This window comes from Phacochoerus africanus, chromosome 11, assembly GCF_016906955.1.
Source record: "Phacochoerus africanus isolate WHEZ1 chromosome 11, ROS_Pafr_v1, whole genome shotgun sequence".
NCBI lineage: Eukaryota > Metazoa > Chordata > Mammalia > Artiodactyla > Suidae > Phacochoerus > Phacochoerus africanus.
Genome location: NC_062554.1, coordinates 83,308,292 through 83,333,900, shown reverse-complemented (window position 1 = coordinate 83,333,900; position 25,609 = coordinate 83,308,292). Strand labels below are relative to the sequence as shown.

Genomic DNA, 25,609 nt, shown 5'->3' with positions numbered 1-25,609 from the left:
TAATATTAGTAATTATCCTATCTATATTCACATGCCCTTTAGTATGTCAAAATGTCCTTTATAGTTCTTTTTTTTTTTAATTTTGGTGTACACAGGAAATGTTTGAAATCCTTGCATTGCACTTGGTTGTTATTTTGAACCATTTGATAACTATAGTTTTTTTCTTGGCTTTCCATTGCCTTGCTCTGTACAGACATATGCACAGTGAAGACAGACTCTTCCCAAGATAGAAGATGTTATATAGACTAACTTGGACTCAGAAGTCAAGACATCAGAAGATTTCAATGAACGTTCTCTAAACCTATTGTCAATGCATCTGGCAAACAGCAGCAATGACTCCCATAGGGTTCTCCTGTTAATGGGATAGTTGACCCCAGTTATTCTTCCCTGACTTCATGACTTATTTTGACTAAAAATCTGCTACTGCTGATTTTTTACTTATATTATGGAAACATCTTTTAAAGAGAGTTGCATTCCTGGACACTTTAACTTTCTCTAGGGCTGCCCCAGACTTTTCCTTCTGTTCCACATTTGAGTACGTTGGATCCTTCTAGTCCATCTCTGTAGGAGCAACCATGAATCCTTCTGAGCCACATCACCCCACATATAGCTCTTTATTCTTTTGGGTTTTGCTCCCTTCCTGGAGTTCTACTGGGTAAAGGAGTAACCTAATATCTATGCAGATCTTGCAGACCCATCCAGAGTCTCCCTCACATGGCTTTGTCCAGGAGAGGAAATTGAAATATACTTACCATTCCCTTCTTTCCAGAGACACAAGAAGTGTCTCAGAACTCCTAGTTTCCCATCCATCTTTCTGACTCTCCCCAACCCCCAACCAAGGAAAATCTTTATCTAGTATATGAGTGTGGTTTATCAAGTATTCTTCCAAATTTGTGTTTTATATTGTAAAGGCCTATAGAACACAGGCTTTTGGAATTTAGTAACTTTTTTATTCTGTTTCTTGCCAGAAAAAAAACTTTCCCAATGTGATTCAGTAAAGAAAGAGTGCTGGGTGATTGAAGATAAACTGTCATGAAGGCCAATTTTAGTGTATTTGATGTAATTTTTAAAATATTCCTCTCAAGTAAAATTTTCCTGCTTATTAATTATTTACTGATATTAATGGATTTTTTTTTCATTTCCAGAGTATCACACACAAAAAAATCAACACTATAAGCTATATCTGCATCAAAAAGACACTGAGTATTTTTAGGGAATTCTCGTTGTGGCTCAGCAGGTTAATAACCCGACATAGTGTCCATGAGGATGCAGGCTTGATCCCAGGTCTCGCTCAGTAGGTCAAGGATCCCTCATTGTCACAAGCTGTAGTGTAGGTTGCAGATGGAGCATGGATCCATTGTTGCTATGGCTGTGGCATAGACTGGAGGCTACAGCTCTGATTTGACCCCTAACCTGGGAACTTCCATATGCCATAGGAGCAGCCCTAAAAAGAAAAGGAAGGAAAAAAAGGACTCTGAGTATTTTTAGAAAAGATTGAGAATTGAACTGGAAAGTGAAATAGTGGGCTGGGTAAACGGGCAACTTAAAAAATTGGTATAAATGGTTTATGAAGGATAATGGAATTTGGAGATGAGTTCTCCTACCAAAGTATGAATGAATGTAATACATCATTGTTATTGTAGAGAGGTCTCTGAAGCTGGCCAAAGATTAGTCTACTTTAAGCATATAAAATTGTATTTTGGATATGTTGTTCCACAACCTAATCCCCTCTGCATTAGCGTGTTCCTTATTTTATGAAAAGATTTTGGTTTATGTATGAAAGTAAGTAGAAACATTATGACAGGGAAATGCATTTGCAAAGTATTCATTTATTTCACAGATATGTAGTGATATAAGAACCTTCATTCGCATTTGTTTTCAGTTTGAATTTTGTTTTCAGCTTGAGTTTTGTTTTCAGCTTTAATATGAACTTCTCTTTTTCAGCAGACTCTGCCCACTTTAGGAGTTTCAGTACCTGAGGTGCGTAAGCAAAAAAAGGTTTTCACACCTGCAATTATAGGTCATTACACATCTTGTCTTGTTATAAAGAACATTTTGGGCTGTATCCGTGGTGCACTAATTTGTATGTCTTATTTTTTTATCCTATTTTGATCATTGAAATTGGGATCTTTATATTTTCATGATGGGAGAGACTTGAAGCCTTTCCAATCTACATTTGTGACAAGCGTTATGGAAAAAAGTTATATGGCATAAAGTATACAGGAACAAATAAAGGTTACGTTGCAGAGTTTTGACCAGTGTATAACAATGGCACCATTTCTATTTGTCACATTCAAATCTTACAGAAAACCTTTCAAGCAGTTCACTCATCTAAGCCACTAAAATGTAGCTTTCAGTGATAGTAAATGGATAAATCCTTGCTCACTTTGAAGTAGCCATCTCTATTTTTAGAAAGTACATCTAAATTAATCACAAAGCAAATGACATTGCATAGAAAGTCATTGGAATAAAGTATAGTCACCAGAAAAATAACTTTTATTTTGAAAATAAATGGAGGCAATCCTGCAACATTTATTTTCAGTTAAGTGTTAAGTTTACCTTTGAATTAATAAAGCAAAGCCTCCACATTGTTCTGTGGCAATATCCAATTTAGTTGTTATTGCTAAAGATATGCTCAAGTGGCATTGTTTCCTTCAAAATTATAATTTAATCTCTTTGCTTACAAAATATTATATGAACACTATATAAGAATATGAATTTTTAGAGAATAATATAATTACACAAAAGTGTGATAATGTCTCTCTCTTCCTTTAAAATATTTTCTAATAAGTGTAGACAGCCTCATTAAAATTTCATTTTGTAACCAAAGATATATTTAATAATATACTAAGAGCTATCCTTAAAGTAGAATGTTTCTACTCTAAAAGAGAAATTAAACTGTTTTTATATTTATATCAGATGATACTATTATTATTATAATTATTATAGAGATGTTAAATTACACACTTAGTGACAAAGCAATTATGAAAGTTTATTATTTATACTATTTGTATCAGGGAATTAACTTTTTTTTTTTTGTCTTTTCTAGGGCTACACTCACGGCATATGGATGTTCCCAGGCTAGGGGTCCTATCAGAGCTGTAGCCACCAGCCTACACCAAAACCACAGCAATGTGGGATCCATGCCGCGTCTGCGACCTGCACCACAGCTCATGGCAATACCAGATCCTTAATCCACTGAGCCAGGCCAGGGATCGAACCTGCAACCTCATGGTTCCTAATGGGATTCGTTAACCACTGAGCCACGACAGGAACTCCGAGAATTAACTTCCTATGTTAAGATCCTTGAGTTTATTTTTGCCCATATCATATCTCATCAAATGATGATAGGCACCATATCTGAGACTTAAAGTTATTTTCTTTAACCTTGTTAATCTCAAATGGTCGTCCCATATTCTGTTACATAACTTATATAAGTATAGATTCAGTAAAAATCTGCTATTTTCAGAACATGCTCTTTTTTTCATATATTATGAACCATTTTTTCTGCTGTCAATAGTTTTAAACATCTTCCTATAAATTTGGGGGCAATATATACTAATTTGTATTAACTTAAACTTTCCACTATATCTGAAATTGTTGCATAAGGTTTTTTCCAACTATCTTGCTCCAATAATTTCTTTAGGCCCATGTATAGATATATACATGGATGAGTATGTAAATACACATGTATACACACACAACAAGAAACTTTATGTTCCACCATCAAGAACAATTGCTTGTTGGTTAATTGAAAATGTGGTTAAAGGTATGTGGGCCAAATTATAGAAAAATGTATATATACCTTAACCGTTTTATTTAAATGTGCAAATATAGGGAGTTCCTGTCGTGGCTCAGTGGTTAATAAATCCGACTAGGACCATGAGATTGCGGGTTCGATCCCTGGCCTCGCTCAGTGGGTTAAGGATCTGGCATTGCCGTGAGCTGTGGTGTAGGTCGCAGATGTGGCTCTGATCCCATGTTGCTGTGGCTCTGGCATAGGCCGGCGGCTATAGCTCCAATTAGACCCCTAGCCTGGGAACCTCCATATGCCATGAATGCTGCCCTAGAAAATACAAAAAAAAAGGCAAAAATGCGCAAATATATATTCTTTGGCTACACTTTTGACATGGAGTCAAAGGCTTTTCTATGCAGACCTATCTACATTACCCTTTCATGCATATATCACAGCCTTATCACCCATGATAAGTTTTAATATCAGTCACTTTAATGTATAACAAAAGCATTCCTTATTTTGTGAAGATATTTATTAATGAAAATAATTCATATCAATTGTTTTAAAACAATTGTTTTAAAACTCAGTCATATCTATGATGTAATTTGAGTGTAAAAACTCTCAACTTCTATTATTAATTTTCAAAGCTTTTACAATCACTGTGTCCAACCCAACTTGCCCAGTCTTCCTGCCTGTGTACATGTGTACACATGCATGTACACACACACATACACACAAACTCACATGCACAGACACACATCTTGTATTATTGTGCCGCCAAATGATGCAAGTAATTTTTCATGGCAACTACTCATTTACATACACAACTCAGTGGTTTGAGTGATAATTCAATCACACTGTCCAAAAATAAGATTCTACTTAGAACTTGCATAAACAAATTGAGGACTGCATAGAAATCACTAGGTTAAGCATTTAACTTAGAAAAAGAGATGAGGAGTATGAACATACTAGAGAACTGCCTCTTGGCTTTTACCCTTTGGCTTGTTGTGGCCATCAGTTATCATGGTTAACGGAGGGAATGGAGAGTGAGTGAAGATGAGGTCCATACACACGCACATAATTTTCTAATGGCACAGTTGTTAAATAGTACCATTTTTAAATGGCCCATTCCTAAATTTCATTATTTCAGTAAAGATTTGTTGAACAGAAATCCTGAGTGGTTCACACCTGCTATGAAATTATCCTAGGAGAGAATATGCACATTCTGTGTGATGTATGAAAACCAGGACTGGTGGAGCAAGTTATAAATTGTACATTTAGGCTAAGTTGATTGAGGGCACCTTGCAGGTATGAGACCAGGATTAGTTCTGTCTAATTTGTTGTCTTCTATCCTCCTGCAAAAAACTGCCCAGATCATCACAACAATTACTCCAAGTTATGGTAACTTAGTGGAGAAATAAATTGCAATAAAGTAAATAAAGTACTTCTGCACAACATATCTTTACTGCAATCTAAGCAGTGTCCCTGTGTTAAATTTTGTGATAAAATATAGCAGTATTATATTTTATATTTTAAAACTTGAGTACCTAATTTATGCTATTACCTCCATCTACGTTTCCTCAATTTGTCATCAAATGAAACTTCCCATTTTAGAGATGAATCAAATCGCTGGCTTAGCAATAGTAAGTAACTTGCCCACGTCTATACAGTGCATGAGACAAAGCTAGAATTCTACTTCCAAACCCGTATTTTTGCCTCTGCTCAAAATAATTTTTTATTAAGTACTCATTTAACTAATTAAAAAGGAATGACAATATTTACATCATTTATATCTATATTTAAAACTATGTAATTTTTTAAAATCAAGACTACTTTGCTATTAAGCCATGTTTTGCTGCAACTTCTAGGGATTTCCAGTAGATTTAGAGCCTTTGCATTTTTTTGAAATTAGCTAGTTTCTCTTGGCAGGAAAATGTTCAAATCCCACAATAAGGCTATAATAACCAAAGGTGCAGCTTTGCAGCTGTCATTAGCTTGGTTTCTTGGAGCTCGTAATCTGAGTAAGCCTTGATGAACATGGTATCACTTCTGCTTCAGGGAGATCTTTTAAATTATGAATATCCATGTGTTCCTTGGGTTAAAATTCTAGAGCTTCTGGGAAATTCTTGTGGCCTTGCTCCAGTGTCAGAACAGGCTAAGTCTCCATTCAGGCAAGTGGTGCTGTGGCAGAGAAAGCAAGTTCCAGGATTCCAATAAAGGATGCTGTTGGCAGTCAGGCACCCCCCACCCCTACCCTCTGTGGCTTTGTACCAGTTGAAGTGCTTTGCTGCTGCCTGTCTCTCATGCTGAGATTGGACAAAAAGAAGAAAACCCTGTGCTTGAGGTAATCATCACTTGCTGCTTGTCATTTCTGAATGATCGATAACAGCAGGCTTAAGTATTGTGGTAAACATCCCTTTTGTGAAAGCAGTTTTCTGCAACTTACAAATACCCTACCTCTGAGAATCAGCATGCTATAGAAAAAGATGTTTTTTAGAGCACGTATTTAAAGTGACGTCTTTTTATTTCATTTATTTCATCTTTCTGTTTTCTGTGAAAGGTGTTTTTAGTTTTTCTTCTGTTTATTGTGATGATTATTCTTTTGGAATTCTAATACAATATATTCCTCAGTTAAGATCTGCTGTGCTACTTGTAGGGTTTAAGGATCACAAAACATTGAATTCTGTATTTCAAATGTCTGTGTAGCAAACACAAACGTTTGATATTTGAAAAATGCTGAAATATCAATAACTGTATTTTATAATCTGTAGTTCTATTTTTTTTTTTTTTTGGTTAGAGCAGCTCTTTTTAGTGTTTGAATAATTTCTATTGATTAAAGCAATAATTTTCCAAGTCCTTTTATATCTGCGATAATTTATCTGGCGGAACAAAATTTGCCTTAATTATAACAAAGTAATTTATTTTGTGATTTTAGAGTCCAAAAACTTAAAAAAAAAAAAAGACAACTGAAGGTGAAGTGATAAGCACTGCCCCCTATTACCAGAGAGCAATTTTTTCCTGAATAATGACACAAAATAATGCCGGTAAGCTCCTCTTGAGACTTTCCAGTAACGTCAGCATTAGAAGTAAGTCTCTTAAATATCATCCTAGAACTCTGCCAGTCAGAGTGAATTAACCCCAAAACAAGCCAGTGAAACATTTGTGGATGACAGGTTTTTCAAAGATGCAATTGTCTCACCTTTTCTGTCCCCCCATATAAAATAGGAAAGAAAGAAAGATTTTCATAGTGGAACCAGGAAAAACGTATTTACTGCCCACCTGTTAGCTTATGCTGCTGCATAAGTAAAATACAGTGAAGAGATCAGCGAGACCTCCGTACAATTTGGAAATAAACTTAAAACAAATGAGTATTAAAAATAGGAAAATTAAATGGTTACAAGTCTCTCCTGTTTTCATATTGTCAGCTTTGATTAATTCTACAAATTCTACTTACTAAGCATATTTTCCTCAAAGAAGTCACTGGATTTTCTTGGTGTGTGTGTGTGTATATGTGTGTTAGATGTGTCTGAGTGTGAATGTTAAACAAATGTTTCAGTATTATCCAGATTCCATAACAAAATTCACCTACAGATGGATTGACTGAGGATTTTTTTTAAATTACATACCTCTTTATTATTATTCTGGATTTCGAAAATGAAATCTTATCCATTGAAAACTCTATTTGGGATTTTAAAATATGTTTATATGTTTTACAGTTGTTACTAGAAAGCACTAGTTTAGTCCACTCCACAATTTACTCTGAGGGTAACTTCTTGGAGAGACATGAAGCCGCTCAATTAAGGCCTCTTTGCTGGCTGATAGCTGTATATAGCTAGGGAAGTTCCTTACCACACAGGAATTTCCCTAGCTATATGCATATCTAAGAATAAAATAATGTTAATAGGTCACTTGTTAACTCATTACAGACATATATTCACATGTCTTAAATTTCCAGGATTACATTTATAAATAGCCTGGGCACAAATACTGAATTCCTGTGTGACTAACCGTCTTAAACTGTATTTAGTTCTTATAACCTACACATTTAGAAATTAAATGCTAAATAACAATTGTTGGACTGCATGGCAAAATGTAAGATGCATAAGTTACATGATTATATATAGAGAGATTTTTATAGAACATTGTTACCATATTTTGAAAAAATTCTCTAAGGTTAAATAATATTTAAGTAGCAGATATGAGATTCCACTTTGGATTTCTGACCCCAATACTCATCTTATAATTCGCTCATTTTATGCATTATGCTCTTAACTATCTGTGGACAAAATGTTATTTGTATGTTTAGAAAGAATGATTTTCTTAATATCAATATTTCTCTGCAGAATTATGCTTAAATGAAAGTACATCCTTTTCCAAAGTATTTGAATTTCAGGAATCCTATTACACCATCCATTTTCAGCCACATAAAAAATATATTCAGTGTTTTTGCACCATGAAATTGCAAAGACTATAAAAGGATTATGTTAGCGTTTATTTTGATCTGAGAAGTTTTCTGTTCCATCTGGTCCTAATATATTTTAAAAGAGCTTTACTTTTAAGTCCACTTAAAATATTTTCCTAAATTATAGTAATTGAAAAATGCTCTAAAAAAGTAAATATAGGAACCGGGAAATATGTATCTGAATAAGTGATAGGAAATATGTGGCACTCGAGCATGTAAGCACACATGGCAGACATTACTAATTGAGCAGGACAGTTTTCACACCAAGCTTAGACATGCCCCAGGAGTCTTCTCAATGCAATGATTCAAGCACATTAAAATTTTTGACTTTTTTTAATGTTAAGACATTTATTTCTGCATTCATTTATAATGACTGTAGTCATGCACTGACCTAGGATCTGATGTAAAACCATGAAGCAAAGAAAGTCCTTTCTTGATCAAGCTTTGATTAAAGTGTAGGAAGACCTGCATTAAATAGATAACATTTCAAGTTGTAACAAATTTTAGGTAGATAATACTGTATATAATATATACATACTATATATAATGTATAAATACCATATATAATATATAATACTAAAAGCATAAACACACACAGTCTCTCTCTCACACACACACACGCACATACACACACACACAAACTTTCACAAAACAAAGAAACAGAGAAGCCTGTCTAACATTTGACCAGGAGCAAGTGCAACAAATATACAGAGAAGAGCTATCCAGCAGAGGGCAGAGTGATTGTAAGAGCCCATATTAAGAGCAGGATAGTTGTGATCAAGGAGTAAATACAAGGTAGGTATAGCTGGAATGGAGTAAAAAGGATTAAGTGTGGCTATGGCATAGAGAATTGACTTTAGGGAGACAAAAATGGAAGTTGGTTGATCCGTTAGGTGATAGTTACAATAATTAAAGCAAATAAGATGATGGGGGCTTGAACCATGTGATAATGGATGTGGTGAATAATCATCCAGTTTGGGATTTATTTTCAAGGTGGGTAGGCAGTAAATTAAAAAAAATAGCTTTGGACATTTCAGAATTGCTATGCATTCATTCTAGAATGATACTCATGTGGAGAAAGAGAAAGGGCTTTTGTAAATAAGAATTAAGTTTCTATGGAGAAATCTGAATAGGAAATATAAATTTGGAAATCTTTGTTACCAAATTGAAATTGAAAGCCTTGGGTTTAAATGAAGTTACCTAAGGAATCAGTACACAGAGGGAAGGGTGTATAGATTGTAAAGCTGGAGGAGAGACCAACAATAGAGACCGAGGAAGCAGTTAGTAAAGTACAAGGAGAGTTAAGTGAAAGAAAAGTCCTGGAATCCAACTGAGGCAAGTTTTCTAAAGGGAAGATGTCATTTCTGTCTAATGATACTTTAAAGTTGAGATGAATATTGACCAATAGGTGAGGCAAACGAGCAGATCATTGGTGATTTTATAAAAGCTTATTCGGTGAACTAATGCTGATAAAAGTTTATTAGGCAGTGTCGAAAAGACAGTGAGAGGAGAGGAAACAGTAACAGGAAGAAGACAACTATAAAAAATTTTTCTACTATGGCAAACATAGCAATTAGCTGGGATAGAATGTGGATTTTATGTTTATGCCATTCTTAATAGAAAATGGTAGCTGAAAGCCCCATCATGTATTCATTTTCAATATTGTATGTATTTGTAAGCATTATTTTTAATGCTCAGTACCATATCATTTACATTATAATCCTATATTATTATCTGTACCATTGTTTGTGAAAATAATTCGCTTCTGTGGTCCTTATTAACTTTTACTAGAGTCATAATTGGGCACATCTGGATAATACAGTTTGATTTTCTTTAACATCCTTTCTTTAACTGATATTTGATCATGTATCTGTCATATATTTTAAGCCGTAGAAGGCATCAGCTTTCATGTCATTCACCAGAAACCCCAAATTTGAATCTTGGCCCAAGTTTGTGGCCATGAAATTATATGTTGCCCCTTGCAGTAAAACAATTCCACATTTTTATAAAAGATTTTTTGTCTTATAGGAAAGACAAGCAACAGTGAAAAAGGAAAAGGGTGGTTCCCAGCAGGTAAACAAAGTGACTGACAAGAATAAAATGCAAAGGGCCAACTCTGTTACTGTGGATGGACAAGGCTTACAGGTATGATTTCTTTTTCCAAATTTTAGTAGCTTTCATATTTGTCACTTATGTGCTCTTAGAGGGGCATATGTCTAGCTATCAACACATTTGTTAATGTGCAGATTAGTTCAGTTGACAATTTCAGGAAAAATTTTATTAATTTATTAAGATGTCAGTTTTACAGTTGATTGACAGAATGACGTTCTAATTAATCATTTATGATATTTTCTCCAGTTTAACTCTGGTAAGAGGTCTTTTGTCAATCTGAAGTTTTTGCAAAGTATTACTAAATATAATACATTTATTATTCATATATATGTGTGTGTGTGTCATTTATTTGCAAGAATACTTTATCCATATATTTTATTACATCTACTTGAAGAGTCCTTTTGACTCAAAATATGTTTTTGGAAAAGAATAAAATAAACTCTGTGGAATTTTTTTCTAAATAAATAATAAAAATAAAGAATATTATAATTTACCCATATCATTCAAAGTTTTAAGTCAAAATTGATACCTCACGAATATTTCTCATTTAAGTTAACAAAGGTTGTTCAAAATCATGTTTTTAGTACTTTAAAAATTTCTACATTACCCCTAGGGTCTCTCACCTCAAGAATAAGATTTCTTTCCATATGTGTTATGACACATCCTATAGATTGAATACGTTATTGTTATTTGCCTCTCTTTCTCAGTCAGATACGAAAATAACTAGATAAGTTGTTTCAACTACAGATTAGCGGTATTTTTGTTTTGTTTGTTTCCCTTCCTGTATGTTTCTCTCATCTAATATCTAATGCTTAATTTTTTCTGCAAGTTTTAAAAAATATATATCATGGAAAAGCATTGAGTTGCAGCCCAGTTTGCATATAACTTAGTGACAGAAGAGATCTACACTACTTAAAGACTATTAATCATAGTTAAGCACATTCATCTTACTTCTTTCCAGCTAACCAGCATAATGATCAGGATTATTATTTCTAATTAGAGGAAGTAATAGATCATGTATAACCTTAGGATGAGTCTCATTAATTAACCCGAGTCCTAGGGGACTTCAAATAGAGGTGGTTAGGCACTCCGTCTTTGTCATGGCTCACACCATAGGTTTACACTTAGTACATATGCTCCAATGTAATTGAAACTGCAATTCCTTAACATTCAAGAGATGTGAAAATAGAGATGACTATCCACCTGTGAACAAATACATAGAAAAACAGAATAATTGTTTAAACTATATTAAGCTGATGTTACATTGTCCCTACTATTCTTTGAGAAATATTTCCTACTATATGCATCTCTTGTGAACCAAAGTCTAGTTTCTAACACTCTTAAAAAAGGTAAACAGAGATAACTTTATACTGAAATATCTAAAACTGAACCAGTATTGTCCCCACCACAACAGTTTTTCTCCATCCATATTGTCTTTTTAATTTGCAATATCTTGTAATTACCAAAACCATAAATTAGATATTGCCTATATGTGCTAATCACAAACATATAATGTATGTATAAAATTAATTCATTTTCTTTGATAATATATGTGTGTGCCCACTTTGGAATCTTCAGTCTTGTTGATTCTTACAATTATCTCTACATTGTCATTTTAAATCTCTAAGTCCAGAATTGCTACTTGTACTTTTGAGTGTAATAACAACCTCTGAAATGAGTCAGTATCTTCTTACATTCGACGTCTAGTTTATACATGAAATGAAAAAAAAAAATGGAGCTGAATAAGATAAGCCATATCAGGGCTGAGAGTTGGAGTTGTCTGTAATTTTATGTCAGACTCATGCATAAGCAAAGGGTCTGAGACATGAAGAAATTTTACCCATGTAACTGAAACAATGGAGTTCCCATTGACTGAAATGGGAAAGGGTACAGAATAAAGTTTGGAGAGAAATTTTTTTTTTCTTTTTTGCCTTTTTAGGGCCATACCCGCGGAATATTGAATTTCCCGGGCTAGGAGTCTAATGGGAGCTGCAGCTGCTGGCCTATACCAGAGCCACAGCAACACCAGATCCAAGCCACGTCTGCGACCTACACCACAGCTTACAGCAACGACAGATCCTTAACCCACTGAGCAAGGCCAGGGATCGAACCTGCAACCTCATGGTTCCTAGTCAGATTCCTTTCCACTGCACCACAGTGGGAACTCCTGGAGAGAAATTTTTGATGCTCTTAGATCTCCAGATGGAAATGTCAAACAGGCAGACAGATATGTGGTTCTAGAACTCAGGGTGAGGGCAGATATGAATTTGGAAGTGAAAAGCACACCGATGGCCCTTAACACCTCACATAAAATGAGTTCACTAAGGGAGAGAATATATGCAGAGAGGGATGTTTGAACTGGGATCCCAAACCAGTCTGACCCTAAATTCATGTCCTTGAGTATTGACTGTGTACGAATATAACCGCCCCTCTATGTGAGTAAAAAAGATATCACATGATTAGCTCTGTTCCGTATAAAGGAGAATCTAGTATAAACTGTTTCATACTGCAGTGCCCTTCACACTTAATTTATAATCATTTTTCAAGGTTTCAAGTACCACACAAGCTTTAAAATATTTCTGAACACTTTATCCTGTTATCAGTATTTTCATTGTTATACTGTATTACCTTTTCCTGATTTTTTTTTAACCAAAAATAAAGAAATAAAAAAAAATTAAAAAAAAAAACAACCTGGAAGTTCCCATCGTGGTGCAGTGGTTAACAAATCTGACTAGGAACCATGAGGTTGTGGGTTCGATCCCTGGCCTTGCTCAGTGGGTTAAGGATCCAGCGTTGCCGTGAGCTGCGGTGTAGTTTGCAGACACGGCTTGGATCCCACGTTGCTGTGGCTCTGGTGTAGGCCAGTGGCTACAGCTCCGATTAGATCCCTAGCCTGGGAACCTCCATATGCGGTGAGAGCGGCCCAAGAAATAGCAAAAAGACAAAAACAAACAAACAAACAAACTGCTTTGAGGAGCCCAGGGATCTGTAGAGATGTCTCAAGCACAATAGTGAGGTGATGAGAAGCTGCTAACAGGCTCAGGGTTCTCTCACATTTCAAACAGGGCAATTTTCCTTTCATCTCTTTTTGTTACTGTTCCACTTGAAATTGTCTCAGCTGATATATACACATTTACTTCCAAGAGCAATTAGTTTTAGGTTAACAGAACTCTTTTTTAGTATTTAACCAGAATTTTAAAAATATATGTTTTTTTTTTAAATTTTTATTGTTATTTCCCCAATACAATTTTTTTTTTCTACCCCACAGCATAGTGAGAACTGTAGGGTAGAAAAAAAATTGTATACATAACATGTAACATGTATACATTCTTTTTTCTCCCATTATTATGCTCCATAATAAGTGACTAGACATAGTTCTTAGTGCTACACAGCAGGCTGTCAATGCTAATCCATTCCAAGAGCAATAGTTTACATCTATTAACCCCAAGCCCCAATAGGTCCCAATCCCTCCCCCTACCTCTTGGCAACCACAAATCTATTCTCCAAGTTCATGATTTTCTTTTCTATGAAAAGGTTCATTTGTGCCACATATTAGATTCCAGATATAAGTTTTATCATATGGTATTTGTCTTTCTCTTTCTGACTTACTTTACTCAGTATGAGAGTCTCTAGTTCCGCTCATGTTGCTGCAAATGGCATCATTTTTTTCATTCTTATGGCCAAGTAGTATTCCATTGTGGGTATATATACCACCTCTTCCTAATCCAATCATCTGTCGATGGACATTTGGGTTCTTTCTATGTCTTGGCTATTGTGAATAGGGCTGCAATGAACATGCGAATGTATGTGTCTTTTTCAAGGAAGGTTTTGTCCAGATATATGCCCAAGAGTGGGATTGCTGGGTCATATGGGAGTTCTATGTATAGTTTTCTAAGGTACCTCCATACTCTTTTCCATGGTGGCTGTACCAGGTTACATTCCCACCAATAGTGTGGGAGGGTTTCCTTTTCTCCACACTTCCTCCAGCATTTGTACTTGTGGACTTATTAATGATGGCCATTCTGACTGGTGTGAGGTGGTATCTCATGGTAGTTTTGATTTGCATTTCTCTAATAATCAGTGATGTTTAGCATTTTTTCATGTGCTTTTTGGCCATCTGTACATCTTCCGTGGAGAAATGTCTGTTCAGGTCTTTTGCCCATTTTTCCATTGGGTTGTTGACTTTTTTGCTGTTGAGTTATATAAGTTGCTTGCATATTTTAGAGATTAAGCCCTTGTCAGTTTCATCATTTGAAACTAACAGGGGAACCACAAATCAAAACTGAGCATTACAATCACAAAAACAGAAAAGTACTCAAGCATAAAATAAATGGAAACCACCCAACCAAAAAAAGAAAAGACGAAAAGAGATCATAGAATCAACTGGAAAACAAGGTTTAAAATGGCAATAAATACATGTCTATCAATAATCACCTTAAATGTCCATGGACTGATTGCTCCAGTCAAAATACACAGAGTGGCATATTGGATAAAAAAACAAAAGCCTTCATTCTGCTGTCTACAAGAAACTTACCTTAGAGCAAAGAACACATATAGATTGAAAGTGAGGGGATGGGAAAAGATATTTCATGCCAATGGATAAGAAGGAAAGCAGGAGTTGGAATACTCATATCAGACAAAATAAACTTTAAAAAGAAGGCCATGAGGAAAGACAAAGAAGGACACTATTTACTGGCTAAAGGATCCATTCAAAAAGAGGATATTACAATCATCAATATATATGCCAGTAATATAGGCGCACCTAGATACCCCCAACAAATACTAATAGACATAAAAGGAGAAATCAATGGGAATACAATCATAGTAGGATACTTTAACACCCCACTCACATCAAAGGATAGATCCTCTACATAAAAATATATGTATTTTTATCTCAGTCCTCCCATCCCACTAAAATCTGTAACAAAATGCATATGATATTTTAGGATGTCAATAAATCAGTTTTCAAAATAAGTGAGTTTTACATCTTGTATTATTATTGTACAAAAGTAACAACTCAAAATTTGTCACATTAAGATACAGTTCAAAAGAGAATTTAGTGAACTTGAATATAAAATTGATCCATTAGTACTATCTAATCCTCAGATCACATTCAAATTTCACCAATTGTCCCAACATTGGGTCCCAACTGTGCTTCAGACAGGACAAGGGTGCTGTAAATTTCTGTCTCATGTAAGTGAAGTCCCAAAGTAGGATCTTCAGAACCAGGGCAAGTAAGACAGCTGTGGTTCCCAGGCTAGGGGTCCAAACAGAGCTGTAGCCGCCAGCCTATGCCAGAACCAGCAACGTGGAATCTGAGCCATCTCTGTGACCTACATCACAGCTCACGACAATGCCAGATCCCCAACCCACTGAGAGAGGCCAGGGATCAAATCCTCATCCTCATAAATAATAGTCAGATTTATTTCCGCCAAGCCACAATGGGAACTTCCTCACTTTTCCTTTTTAAAGAACATAGCTTGAGTATCCAAGGATATTTCTATTTTGATCTGCTTGGGTTGTATAATAAAATACCATAGACTAGATGGCTTAAACAACAGACATTTATTTCTCACAAATCTAGAGGCTGTCAAGTCAAGCAAGCACAAGGTGCTAGTAAGTTGAGTTTCATTCTGAGGCTTCCTCTTTTGTCTTGTAGATGGTCACTGTCTCTCAGTGTACTTACGTGACCTGTCTTTGTTAGTGCACAGAGTGATCTCTCTTTTCTTATAAGGTACTCATCCCATCATGCAGCTCATGACCACCCTTATGACCTCATCCAACATTAATTGCTGCCCAAAGACCCCATTTCCAAACACCTTCACACTAGGAGTTGGTGCTTCTACATATGAATTTGGGGAGACAAAATTCAGTCCATAGCAACTTCCAATTATATCTTATCAGACAAAATATAGACACATTATTTTCTACTTAAGATATTTATTTGCACTCTTACCTAACAAGACACCAAAAGTTATAGCTTCTCAAAGCTCTTCAAAAGAAATGTATTTATAAATTCTGCAAGCTTCAGCAACTTCTAAGATGCAGATATAATAGAAGGGGGGTAGTCTTACAAACTTACCCTTGGCCCAGGGTTTTTTTGTTTTTTTTTTTACTGAGGATGAAGAGGAATGAGATAATTAAATGACAACTGCAGTCTTGGCTACTAAGATGATGCTTCTTATTTTAGGACTATTAGTGAATGCAGTGGTTGTTCATTTTTAACTTGTTAGACTTGATAATGGCTATGTAGGACTGTAGGTCTTTGGCTCCAAAATCTAAGACCCCTGTCTTTTGTCTCCTGGCACCTAAATTTACTCTCCTGGATTGGCCTTCTTTTTATAATAACAATGTTTAGCAGAATTTTTAAGCTTTTTGAATAAGCATTGAAAAAGATGTCATATTTGCCTGAAATCTTGACATTTCTATATAAATAACACCCTTAAATGATGCTCTAACACTGGAGTTTTAGTGATTCTGATGTTTAATCACGTATTACTCCTTAAATGGAGATGTTAGGTCAGATATTTTATCTTTTAGTATCATTATCAAAAAGGTTCAATTCCATAGTCTCTGACAACTTACAAATAAATATCTTAATTTTCCAACATTTTATTTTTATGTAGTCGTATTTTATAAGGCTAATTTGTTATAAGGGGATTTGTGAGGAAAAGTTTTACTGGTTTGATTTTATTACTTCTATACTTCCATTTTGGGTACTTGATTTATATTATGGTTATTCTAAATACTTTATCTAGTTCTCTCCTATTTTTCTGATCCATTTGATCTAATTATCCATTTACTCACCCCTAAAAATATTTAGATTTTTGTATTTTGAGATCCTCTACAGACTATAATATATTCTAGTGAGATCTGTATTGTCTATAATAATGTTTCCTCAGAACATAAATTTCTGCAGCATGGTACTGACCTTTATTTGATAAATCATAACTATGCCTTCAAATAGTCCAATTAATAAATATTTCTGGAAGGCATTCCAAAATATATTTTCAAATGAATTTTAAAATTTAGCCAAATGAATTTAGTGTAATCTCATGTAATGGTAAACTGAATATTGAATTTGGGAAATATTATCTTAATTAGTGTTTGGGTTCAAATGTTGCATTTTACTAGAAAAATTTATTTACCTTGAGAATCTCAGCTCTACTTAAAAACAAGGAGTAACAGTTCAAATTAAGTGTGAAAATCAAGTAAAATCCACATCTGTTAGCCTTTTTGCATGAAAAAACGTTAGGAGCTACATCTGATTTTGTAATAGAATGAGAAAGAAAGGAAACTGAAAACTAGTCTTCAGAGGTGTATATTGGTATTTCTCAAGTTTAACTTTCAGTGGGGGGTCGGGGAGAATACATACCACAAGTTTATAGCACAATGGCTTAACCCAGTAGGCAGTCTCCATACAGTAATGGATTGAGCACATGGAGTTCTGGGGAGAAGAGCTGGCAAGTTACTAGAGATCCAGCTCATCCATCTCATCTCTCAACTGAATGAGAGACAAATAAGTTATAGAAACCATGTGCCCACTCTACAAGGAGAAGTAAAAGAGTCAGAAATTTAATGAGAACAATTTAGATAAGAGTAGAAGAATTAAGGAGTTCCTGCTGTTGGCTCAGTGGGTTATGAATCAGATTGCAGAGACTCTGGTTGCTGCGGAGGTGCATGTTTGATCCCTGGCTAGGGTGGTGGGTTAAGGGATCCTGTGTAGGTCACAGCTGTGCCTGGCATCCAATCCCTGGCCCTGGAATTTCCATTTACCTCCAGTGCCACTGTGTAAAAAAAAAAGAGTAGAAGAATTTAGAATATTTTATTCAACCTTCTCATATATAGTGAAGATTTCAACAATTTCTCTGTGCCTATACTCATTAGAAAAATGGCATTTCACAAGAATTGGACGAAAATAAGTTGGTAGAATATTAACATCCAGTTTAAACAAAGAAAAGGAAGAGCATGATAAGGTGAAATAGTTATTTTGAATCATTTCATTAAATATTTAAGGATACTTTATAGGGGAGAAATAATAGCAATAAAGGACACTTTAAATCTACTTTCAAAAGCAGACTGATATGAAATAGTTCAACTTAATATTTAGAGGACTGTATTAGTTGCATACTTGTGTTATCAAAATAATGCTTTATCAAATTATGTTTCAATGGAAGATACATAGGTATACTAGGAATACTTTTATTTAAAAGAGATTGCCTCTTAACACTGAAGTCAAGTAAAATACAACTCTTCTCTTTTTCCACTCTATCAAAAACAATTTCTGCCCCCATCACTAAAGTGCTACCACCTTGCCTGCTTTATTTTTGTTCATGATACTTTTCACTATAAATATGTACTTATTCATTTGTTTATTGTATGTTTCTTTACCAGAATGTAAGCATCACTAGGGTAGGCACTGGGTTTTTTTTACATTGGAAATATGTAGCAATAAAAACAGTGCATGGCATAGAGAGACACAATCAATTTAATGTATCTGTCTAGCGAATAAACTAGACTAACTGGCACTCTACCACCCAAGCCAGAAAAGACAGCTTTCAGGAAATATTGCGTAGATGGAGACTGAGGTCAAAAGTGACCTCGAAACTCTTATTTATTTATTTATACATTCATTTATTAAAATATAGTTGATTTACTGTGTTGTGGTTGTCTGAGGTGTACTGCAAAGTAATGCAATCATATAAAATTTTTTTCATATTCTTTTCCCTTATAGGTTATTACAAAATATTAAGTATAGTTCCATGTGCTTTGTAGTACATCCTTGTTATTTATCTATTTTAAAAATAGTAGATTCTAGCTCACAAATGATTGGGACAATGGATTCCAAACATTCTACAAAGCTCTAAAGTAAGGATCATCTCTAAAAATAAGGCTTACTGTAATTGTATCCCTTTCTTTTCTTCTAATCTGTTTTCCCATTATATTCTGCTTTATCCTGGGTGGTTGAGTCACTGATTGTTAACTGTACCTATTGTTTTCATCCTATATCTGTTCAGAGGTTATTCCCTTTTCATAGATGCCTTCCCCTTTGCCATATCCCTAGCTTTTTGCTCCCTCTCTTAGAGGAGTGGGTATTCCTGTTGATGTGTATGGAGTCAAAGCATAGATTTTGATTTAATTACTAACTAGATCTATCTATCTGTTTACCTACATTATAGAACAAAAGAACCATATTTTTGAATTGCCTAATTGGCATTTCATTACTTAGAAATAATAGGAGGTTCTCTTTATGTATAATGTAAATAAGTTGTCCATATGTTAAACTCTTCTCTAGATCACTCCTGTTCCTGGTACTCATCCACTTTTAGTTTTCGTGAACCCCAAAAGTGGTGGGAAGCAAGGAGAACGGTATGTTATTTATTTATTTATTTATTTTGTCTTTTTGCCATTTCTAGGGCTGCTCCTGCAGCATATGGAGGTTCCTATGCTAGGGGTCTAACAGAGCTGTAGCTGCAGGCCTTCACCAGAGCCACAGCAACGTGGGATCCGAGCCGCATCTGCAACCTACACCACAGCTCACAGCAATGCCAGATCCTTAACCCACTGAGTGAGGTCAGGGATCGAACCTGCAACCTCACAGTTCCTAGTCAAATTCATTAACCACTGTGCCATGATGGGAACTCCAAACGGTATGTTTTTTAAAATTAGGTTTATTTACTATGTCATATATCTGTAAAAAGATAATCTAAATTTATGGTGTAAAATCATTTAAAAATATTATCCCTCATAGTTTATTAATTTTAATGTGAAATAAATGTATCTGTATGTAACACTGTATATTGATATGATCTGTTCTTGTTTTTACAGTTGAAAATTTAATATTAATAATAGCCTTTTATAAATATTTCATTATCATATCTCAGGTATCTAAATTCTTTTTCCCTTGCCTATCACCCCTAGCCGTTAACAAAGAGCTTTGCATACAACATGGCTCCATAAATACTGTTGAATGAAATTGGTTCTCTAAATGGTCAACAAAGTGACTTCAGGTAAATTATCACCCAGCAGTGAGAAACAGAATTTATATCCAGCTTCTAGACAAAATCTATTATAATGATTTTCTGCATGCCCTTCTGGGGAACACAATGCCATATATCCTGGAGAAGTACATTATATTTAATCTGAATAATAATGGACTGCATTTTCGGGCATCTCAGTGTTCTCATGAACAACATAATATTTTCATTTTTGTAAAATTAATGATTAAATCATAATATTCAATAAAAATCTGAAAATCACCATGTTGAAGAGTAAATCTTATGTTCTTCTATGAAGGAGTGTCATAAACAAACACACAGTTGTACTTATCTTAATAATTTCTAGAACTCTTTACTAATTCCAGCCAAAAAATGAGTGATCAGATAAAAGCACTACACAAACACTATGATAATAAAACAGAAATTTCCATTGCAACTTCACCAAATAATATAATTGAAACTTCCCATGAATGATAGAATTTTTAAAAGTAATTTCTTTTCCTACCATTTAAGTTTCCAGCTTTATTTCAGTGAAATAAAGAATGGTGATTTTCCATTTAACCAAATACTATTTGTTTATCAAGTTTTCTCTTTAATCACCATATAGTTATATTTTTAACTCTGATAAACATGGCAGCAATTATTTTAAATGACTATCTCTTAATATTATAGAATATTTGCAATGCTTTATTACAGAGAATAGTCACCTCACTTTTAGAGATATAAAATGGTAATTAAATAATGATGCTAAAATTAGTTTCTCCTTTACTTCTCATACTTTATTAGTTGTGTATGTTATGGATATCTTGAAAAGAAGTAAACTCCCTATAAAGCCTTAGATGAGACTTAATTTTATATTGAAAATTAGAAACAAATGAAGTATCAAGAGAAAAATATTTATTTCAAATGGAAGCATTCCCCTCAAATCAAGATAATGTTAATCATATAGAATTACCTTTAAATTTTTACCCTAATCCCCTTCTCCTAGTACAAAATAATTTTCTTTAAATTAAAAAAATAAGTAGATACAGTGAAGTCATTAGTAAATTAAATTTAATGGGGCAAGGGAGGATATTTGAATGTTCCTATATGCACACCCACTTATGTTTTATCCTTTATACATTGACAGGGACATTTCAAAGTCAAAACAATTGTCAGTATGTTTAAAGGAAAAAATCTATTATGAATGCAATCATGAATTTTCCTGAATGCATGAGGCATCTTTCACAAATAATGGGATTCTCTTTAGGGTTTTCCTTTCAAAACATTTGGGCTTTTTTTCTTCGATGCATTAGATAAGCAGAAAAAGGTCACAGAATTATATATTCATCCAAGTTAGTTTCTCATACCAGTCACCAAGGTGAAAATGTTTACACATCATTTAGACAGCGACACCTGAGGGAGTCCAGGCTCTTCTGGGAACTGCGAATGAGACAGAATACACAGTCATACAGGGAGGCAGATACATAGTAGATTTACTTCAATATTCCAAGGTAAAATCTAAGCTAGGAATGTTTAAAATAAAGGTGCTGTGAAAGTTACAAAAAAGAAATGACTAGCTCCAAAGATTCAGATGTCTAGCTTTTGAGCTGGTTCTGATATAAGTAGATGTTTGCCAGGTGAAAAAAGAAAAAGACAAATTTTGGAGGAGGGTGTGGTGTTTTTTAGGGAATCAGGAAATATTCACAAAGTTAAACATATAAAGGAAGGGAGGAGAAAGGTGAGACATTCTATTTTAAATATAATAACATTTTATATTATGAGTAACTTTTTAACATAGGAACAACACAACGGTACTTAAATAGAAATATAGAAGAAAGCTGGATAGGCAAGGCTTTTCAGAGCTAGGGAGAGAACTTGAAATCCTGAAGTGAGGCACGGAGATGGAGTAGCCAGGTATGACAGACAGCACCCAGTTAGAAGGTACAGGATTGTCTGCTCTTCAGATTCAGGTGCTGGGGAAAAGGAGGTACTGAGAATGACTCTAGGATCACTCTTGAGGCAGTAGGTGATGCAATTACTTAAGGTCTAAAATATGAGGGTATTAACAAGGAGATGGGAGGGTATAAGTAGATATTACGTGGTGAATGTGGGGAGTTTCAATAAACCTAATATAAATGTGTTTTTAAAATATACAGTGATATTTTCACATGCATGTAAAAACTAACTTAAAAAAAACCAAGTATACCTCTTCACTTTTAATACTTTGTCTCAGAATTCTTATACAGGATTTGTGTGTACTCAGAAACATTTATCTTGCATTTGTTATACAAAGATTGGTTTCTTTAAAAAAAAAAGATGAATTGTTTCATATGTGCCTGTTGAAGTAGTTTAGCAATTTTGTGAGTTAACTAATCAAGACTATAGTTTATGTGAAATAATTAGGCAGCCGAGGTCACAGTCTTGGTTTATATATATACATACAAAGTGCACAGTCCCATTTTATATGTGGGATAGTTTTCTTTCATCTTTATTAGGTTGACCCAATAACCTGTACATTTCACAAGAGAAGATACTTAATTTTATACTGATATTTTAAAATATGTATTTGAAATATGGTTAGCTAGATAATATTCAAAAGCAGGATAGGGAATGTTCTAAATGCTTGTGCATATTTAGAATGCAAATACCATTATTTATAATTTTCAAGCTGTATTGCCTTTGTAATGGGTACAAAGCCTCTTTTTTAAAAGAACCTTGATCCTATTGAGCTGTTATACATTTCTAATATTATTAATGCAAAATTTATCATATATATTTAATTACAATCATATATGTAATATAACATTAAGGGTGCTGTTTATTTGCAAATTTAGAGGTATCACTTAATTTTTCTTTCTTCCCTATTTTCATCTTCATAGAATTTACAGAAAATTCCAATACCTATTAAATCCTCGTCAGGTTTACAGCCTTGCTGGAAATGGACCAATGCCAGGGTAAGTCTAAATATGATATCACTACCATTAACTCATTTAATACTAATTAATTGAATAAGCAGCCTGGCATAACTAGAAATAATGTTATTGGAATACAGCAGCCAGATTAGTATGCAAAATACATTGAATATCAACTACATTAGAGAAACTAATGTAGATGCTCTTTTTCATACTCTTCCTCCTCCTAATAATAATAATAATAATTATTATTATTATTATCACGCTGCAAACATATGTATACATTAGTTGGATGCTTAAACTGTTAAACCATCTATCTGTTTGAAGAACTGCTCTCCTCTCTTTTCCTTTCCTTATTAAATATAGAAAATAGATGTACTACAAAGTAAAAAAAAAAAGCTCATTAACAAATAATGGAAATCATAATATGATTTTTTCATTTACTACTTACAATATCCAATAAATATCACTCTCTTTTAAGATATGTTATTAATAGGCAAGACGTAGTAAAATAAAATTCTTTTTCAAAAGATACCATACACTTTTGATGTTATAAGTATGCACTGAATTAAATTGTCATGAATTTGGCCTCGTTAACTAATTAGTGTCATTTTCTACTGACCTGTTTTCTGTCAACATGATAGTAAACATTCGACCAGATGAAGTAGAGAAGAGCTTCATTTTTTAAAAAAATAAATATAATTAAAAATGAGTCTTCTAGGTTATTCTCAGAAACTAGGAACCAAAAGTTAAAATTGTCTTTTAAATGTTCAGAATAAAATTGATGCTATCATATCTCATGTTAGGTAAATATAAATAACATGCAATTAATTAGCACACGCTCCCACAGTTATATTCATCTTTCTCTCCCTTTCCCTGCTACCTGTTGTCCAGGGCCAGTGTCCAAATGCTAGGTAGGAATCTGTGGAGCCTGCTGACTGTAGAAGGTAGACTCACATTAGCTATTTAGTTCCGAACACAGCCTTTTCAAACTCCAGGCTTTGCATTGTAGAGGATCATGTTGGCATCATTAGCTAGGTGAGCTGCATCCAGGAAGCCCCAGTCTAGATAAAGACAAGCAAGAATAAGGTCTTGATATGAACACAGAAACTCAGTCCAGGTGATTCTTTTTCTTATTCTTTAATATTCTCTGAACTTCAAAGAAGAAGCTCTTATTCTGCACATTTAAGGGATTGTACATTAAGAAGTTTAGCCTTTCCAAGACCTCTGTAGCTCCACTAGACCAAGTATATCCAGGATTTTCTTATATTTTATAGTTAAACTAAATGCCTACTGACTCTGCTAACCACAGCCTTTCAGTTTAATCTCCCTGTGTCTTCATGATCCTCTCTAAGAAAGGAAGAAATAGTACCTGCCTCATAGGATAGTTATGAAGTTAAATAAGATCATGCTTATGGAGTATATGAAAATGTGCTTATCACATAATATGTCCTTGATTAGTATAGTTTTAGTAATATAAATTAATAATTAATAATAATATCACTTTGTAACTCTATGTAAATATTCTATAATGACATTGATTTTTAGCCTTGCTTTCTCATTCCATTTTTCCTCCTCCACTTAAATAAGTATTACATGTTTCCTTTTACTCTTTCAATGTTAGCGATACTATTACCTCCTCTATTTTAATATAATGAAAAATAAAAGTAATGTATGTACTTGTAAAATTCCACATTACAGTGACTATTACTTACAAATTAGGTTAAGGGCCCTATTTTAAGTACTACTCCCTATTAGGGAATATTATTGCAAATTTTTTGTGTGTATCCTCTAAGCACTTCTATAAATACAAAAACTAATGTGGGTGTATAATGTATTCATGAATATACAGTGTATTTATATATAGATACACACGTGCGTGTTGTGTAAATTTTTTTGTATAACTTAGAGTATAGTTTTTATTGCTCTGCAGTTTTTTTTAACTCAAAAGCATATGGTAGATATTGTTTCGAGTTAGTAAATATTGATCAGTTTCATTATTTTTAAGAGCTACACAATATTCCATAGTTTCATTAGGTATTCTGTTATTAGTAATTATTTAGATTGCTTGAACTTTTAAATTATTACTATATGTGCTAAATTAATGCCTATCAGTGTACTGTTTTTAGAAACATATCCAAGTATTTTCAATTTTAATTATCAGAAATTGCCAAATTATTGTACAAAAAGTTTGTGTCGAATGATAATCCCAACAGCAGTGCATAATGGCTTATTCTCTACAATCTCATTTAAAGTGGCTATCCTCAGTAATTTTTATTTTTTTCAAATGTACTAAGTGATTATATATCATTATCATTTTTATTTGCACGACTAATCAATTATAAAGTTCAATATGGCATTAGTTAAATTGATGTTCCTATAAACAAAAGAAATATACTCTGGCTTG

At 33.9% G+C, this 25,609-nt stretch overlaps 1 protein-coding gene across 4 annotated transcripts in view; it reads left to right on the top strand.

The window, feature by feature from the left end:
- DGKB (diacylglycerol kinase beta) overlaps window positions 1–25,609 on the top strand; it is a 708,921-nt gene that overhangs the window by 251,593 nt on the left and 431,719 nt on the right. For 2 of the 4 annotated variants that reach the window (XM_047753441.1, XM_047753440.1), the window contains 4 exons: window positions 1,948–1,980; window positions 10,227–10,343; window positions 19,606–19,679; window positions 23,170–23,244. In XM_047753441.1, coding sequence (XP_047609397.1) covers window positions 1,948–1,980; window positions 10,227–10,343; window positions 19,606–19,679; window positions 23,170–23,244 — 299 coding nt within the window. The remainder of the gene's footprint in view (window positions 1–1,947; window positions 1,981–10,226; window positions 10,344–19,605; window positions 19,680–23,169; window positions 23,245–25,609) is intronic. The other 2 variants (XM_047753443.1, XM_047753442.1) reach the window with 1 other exon arrangement.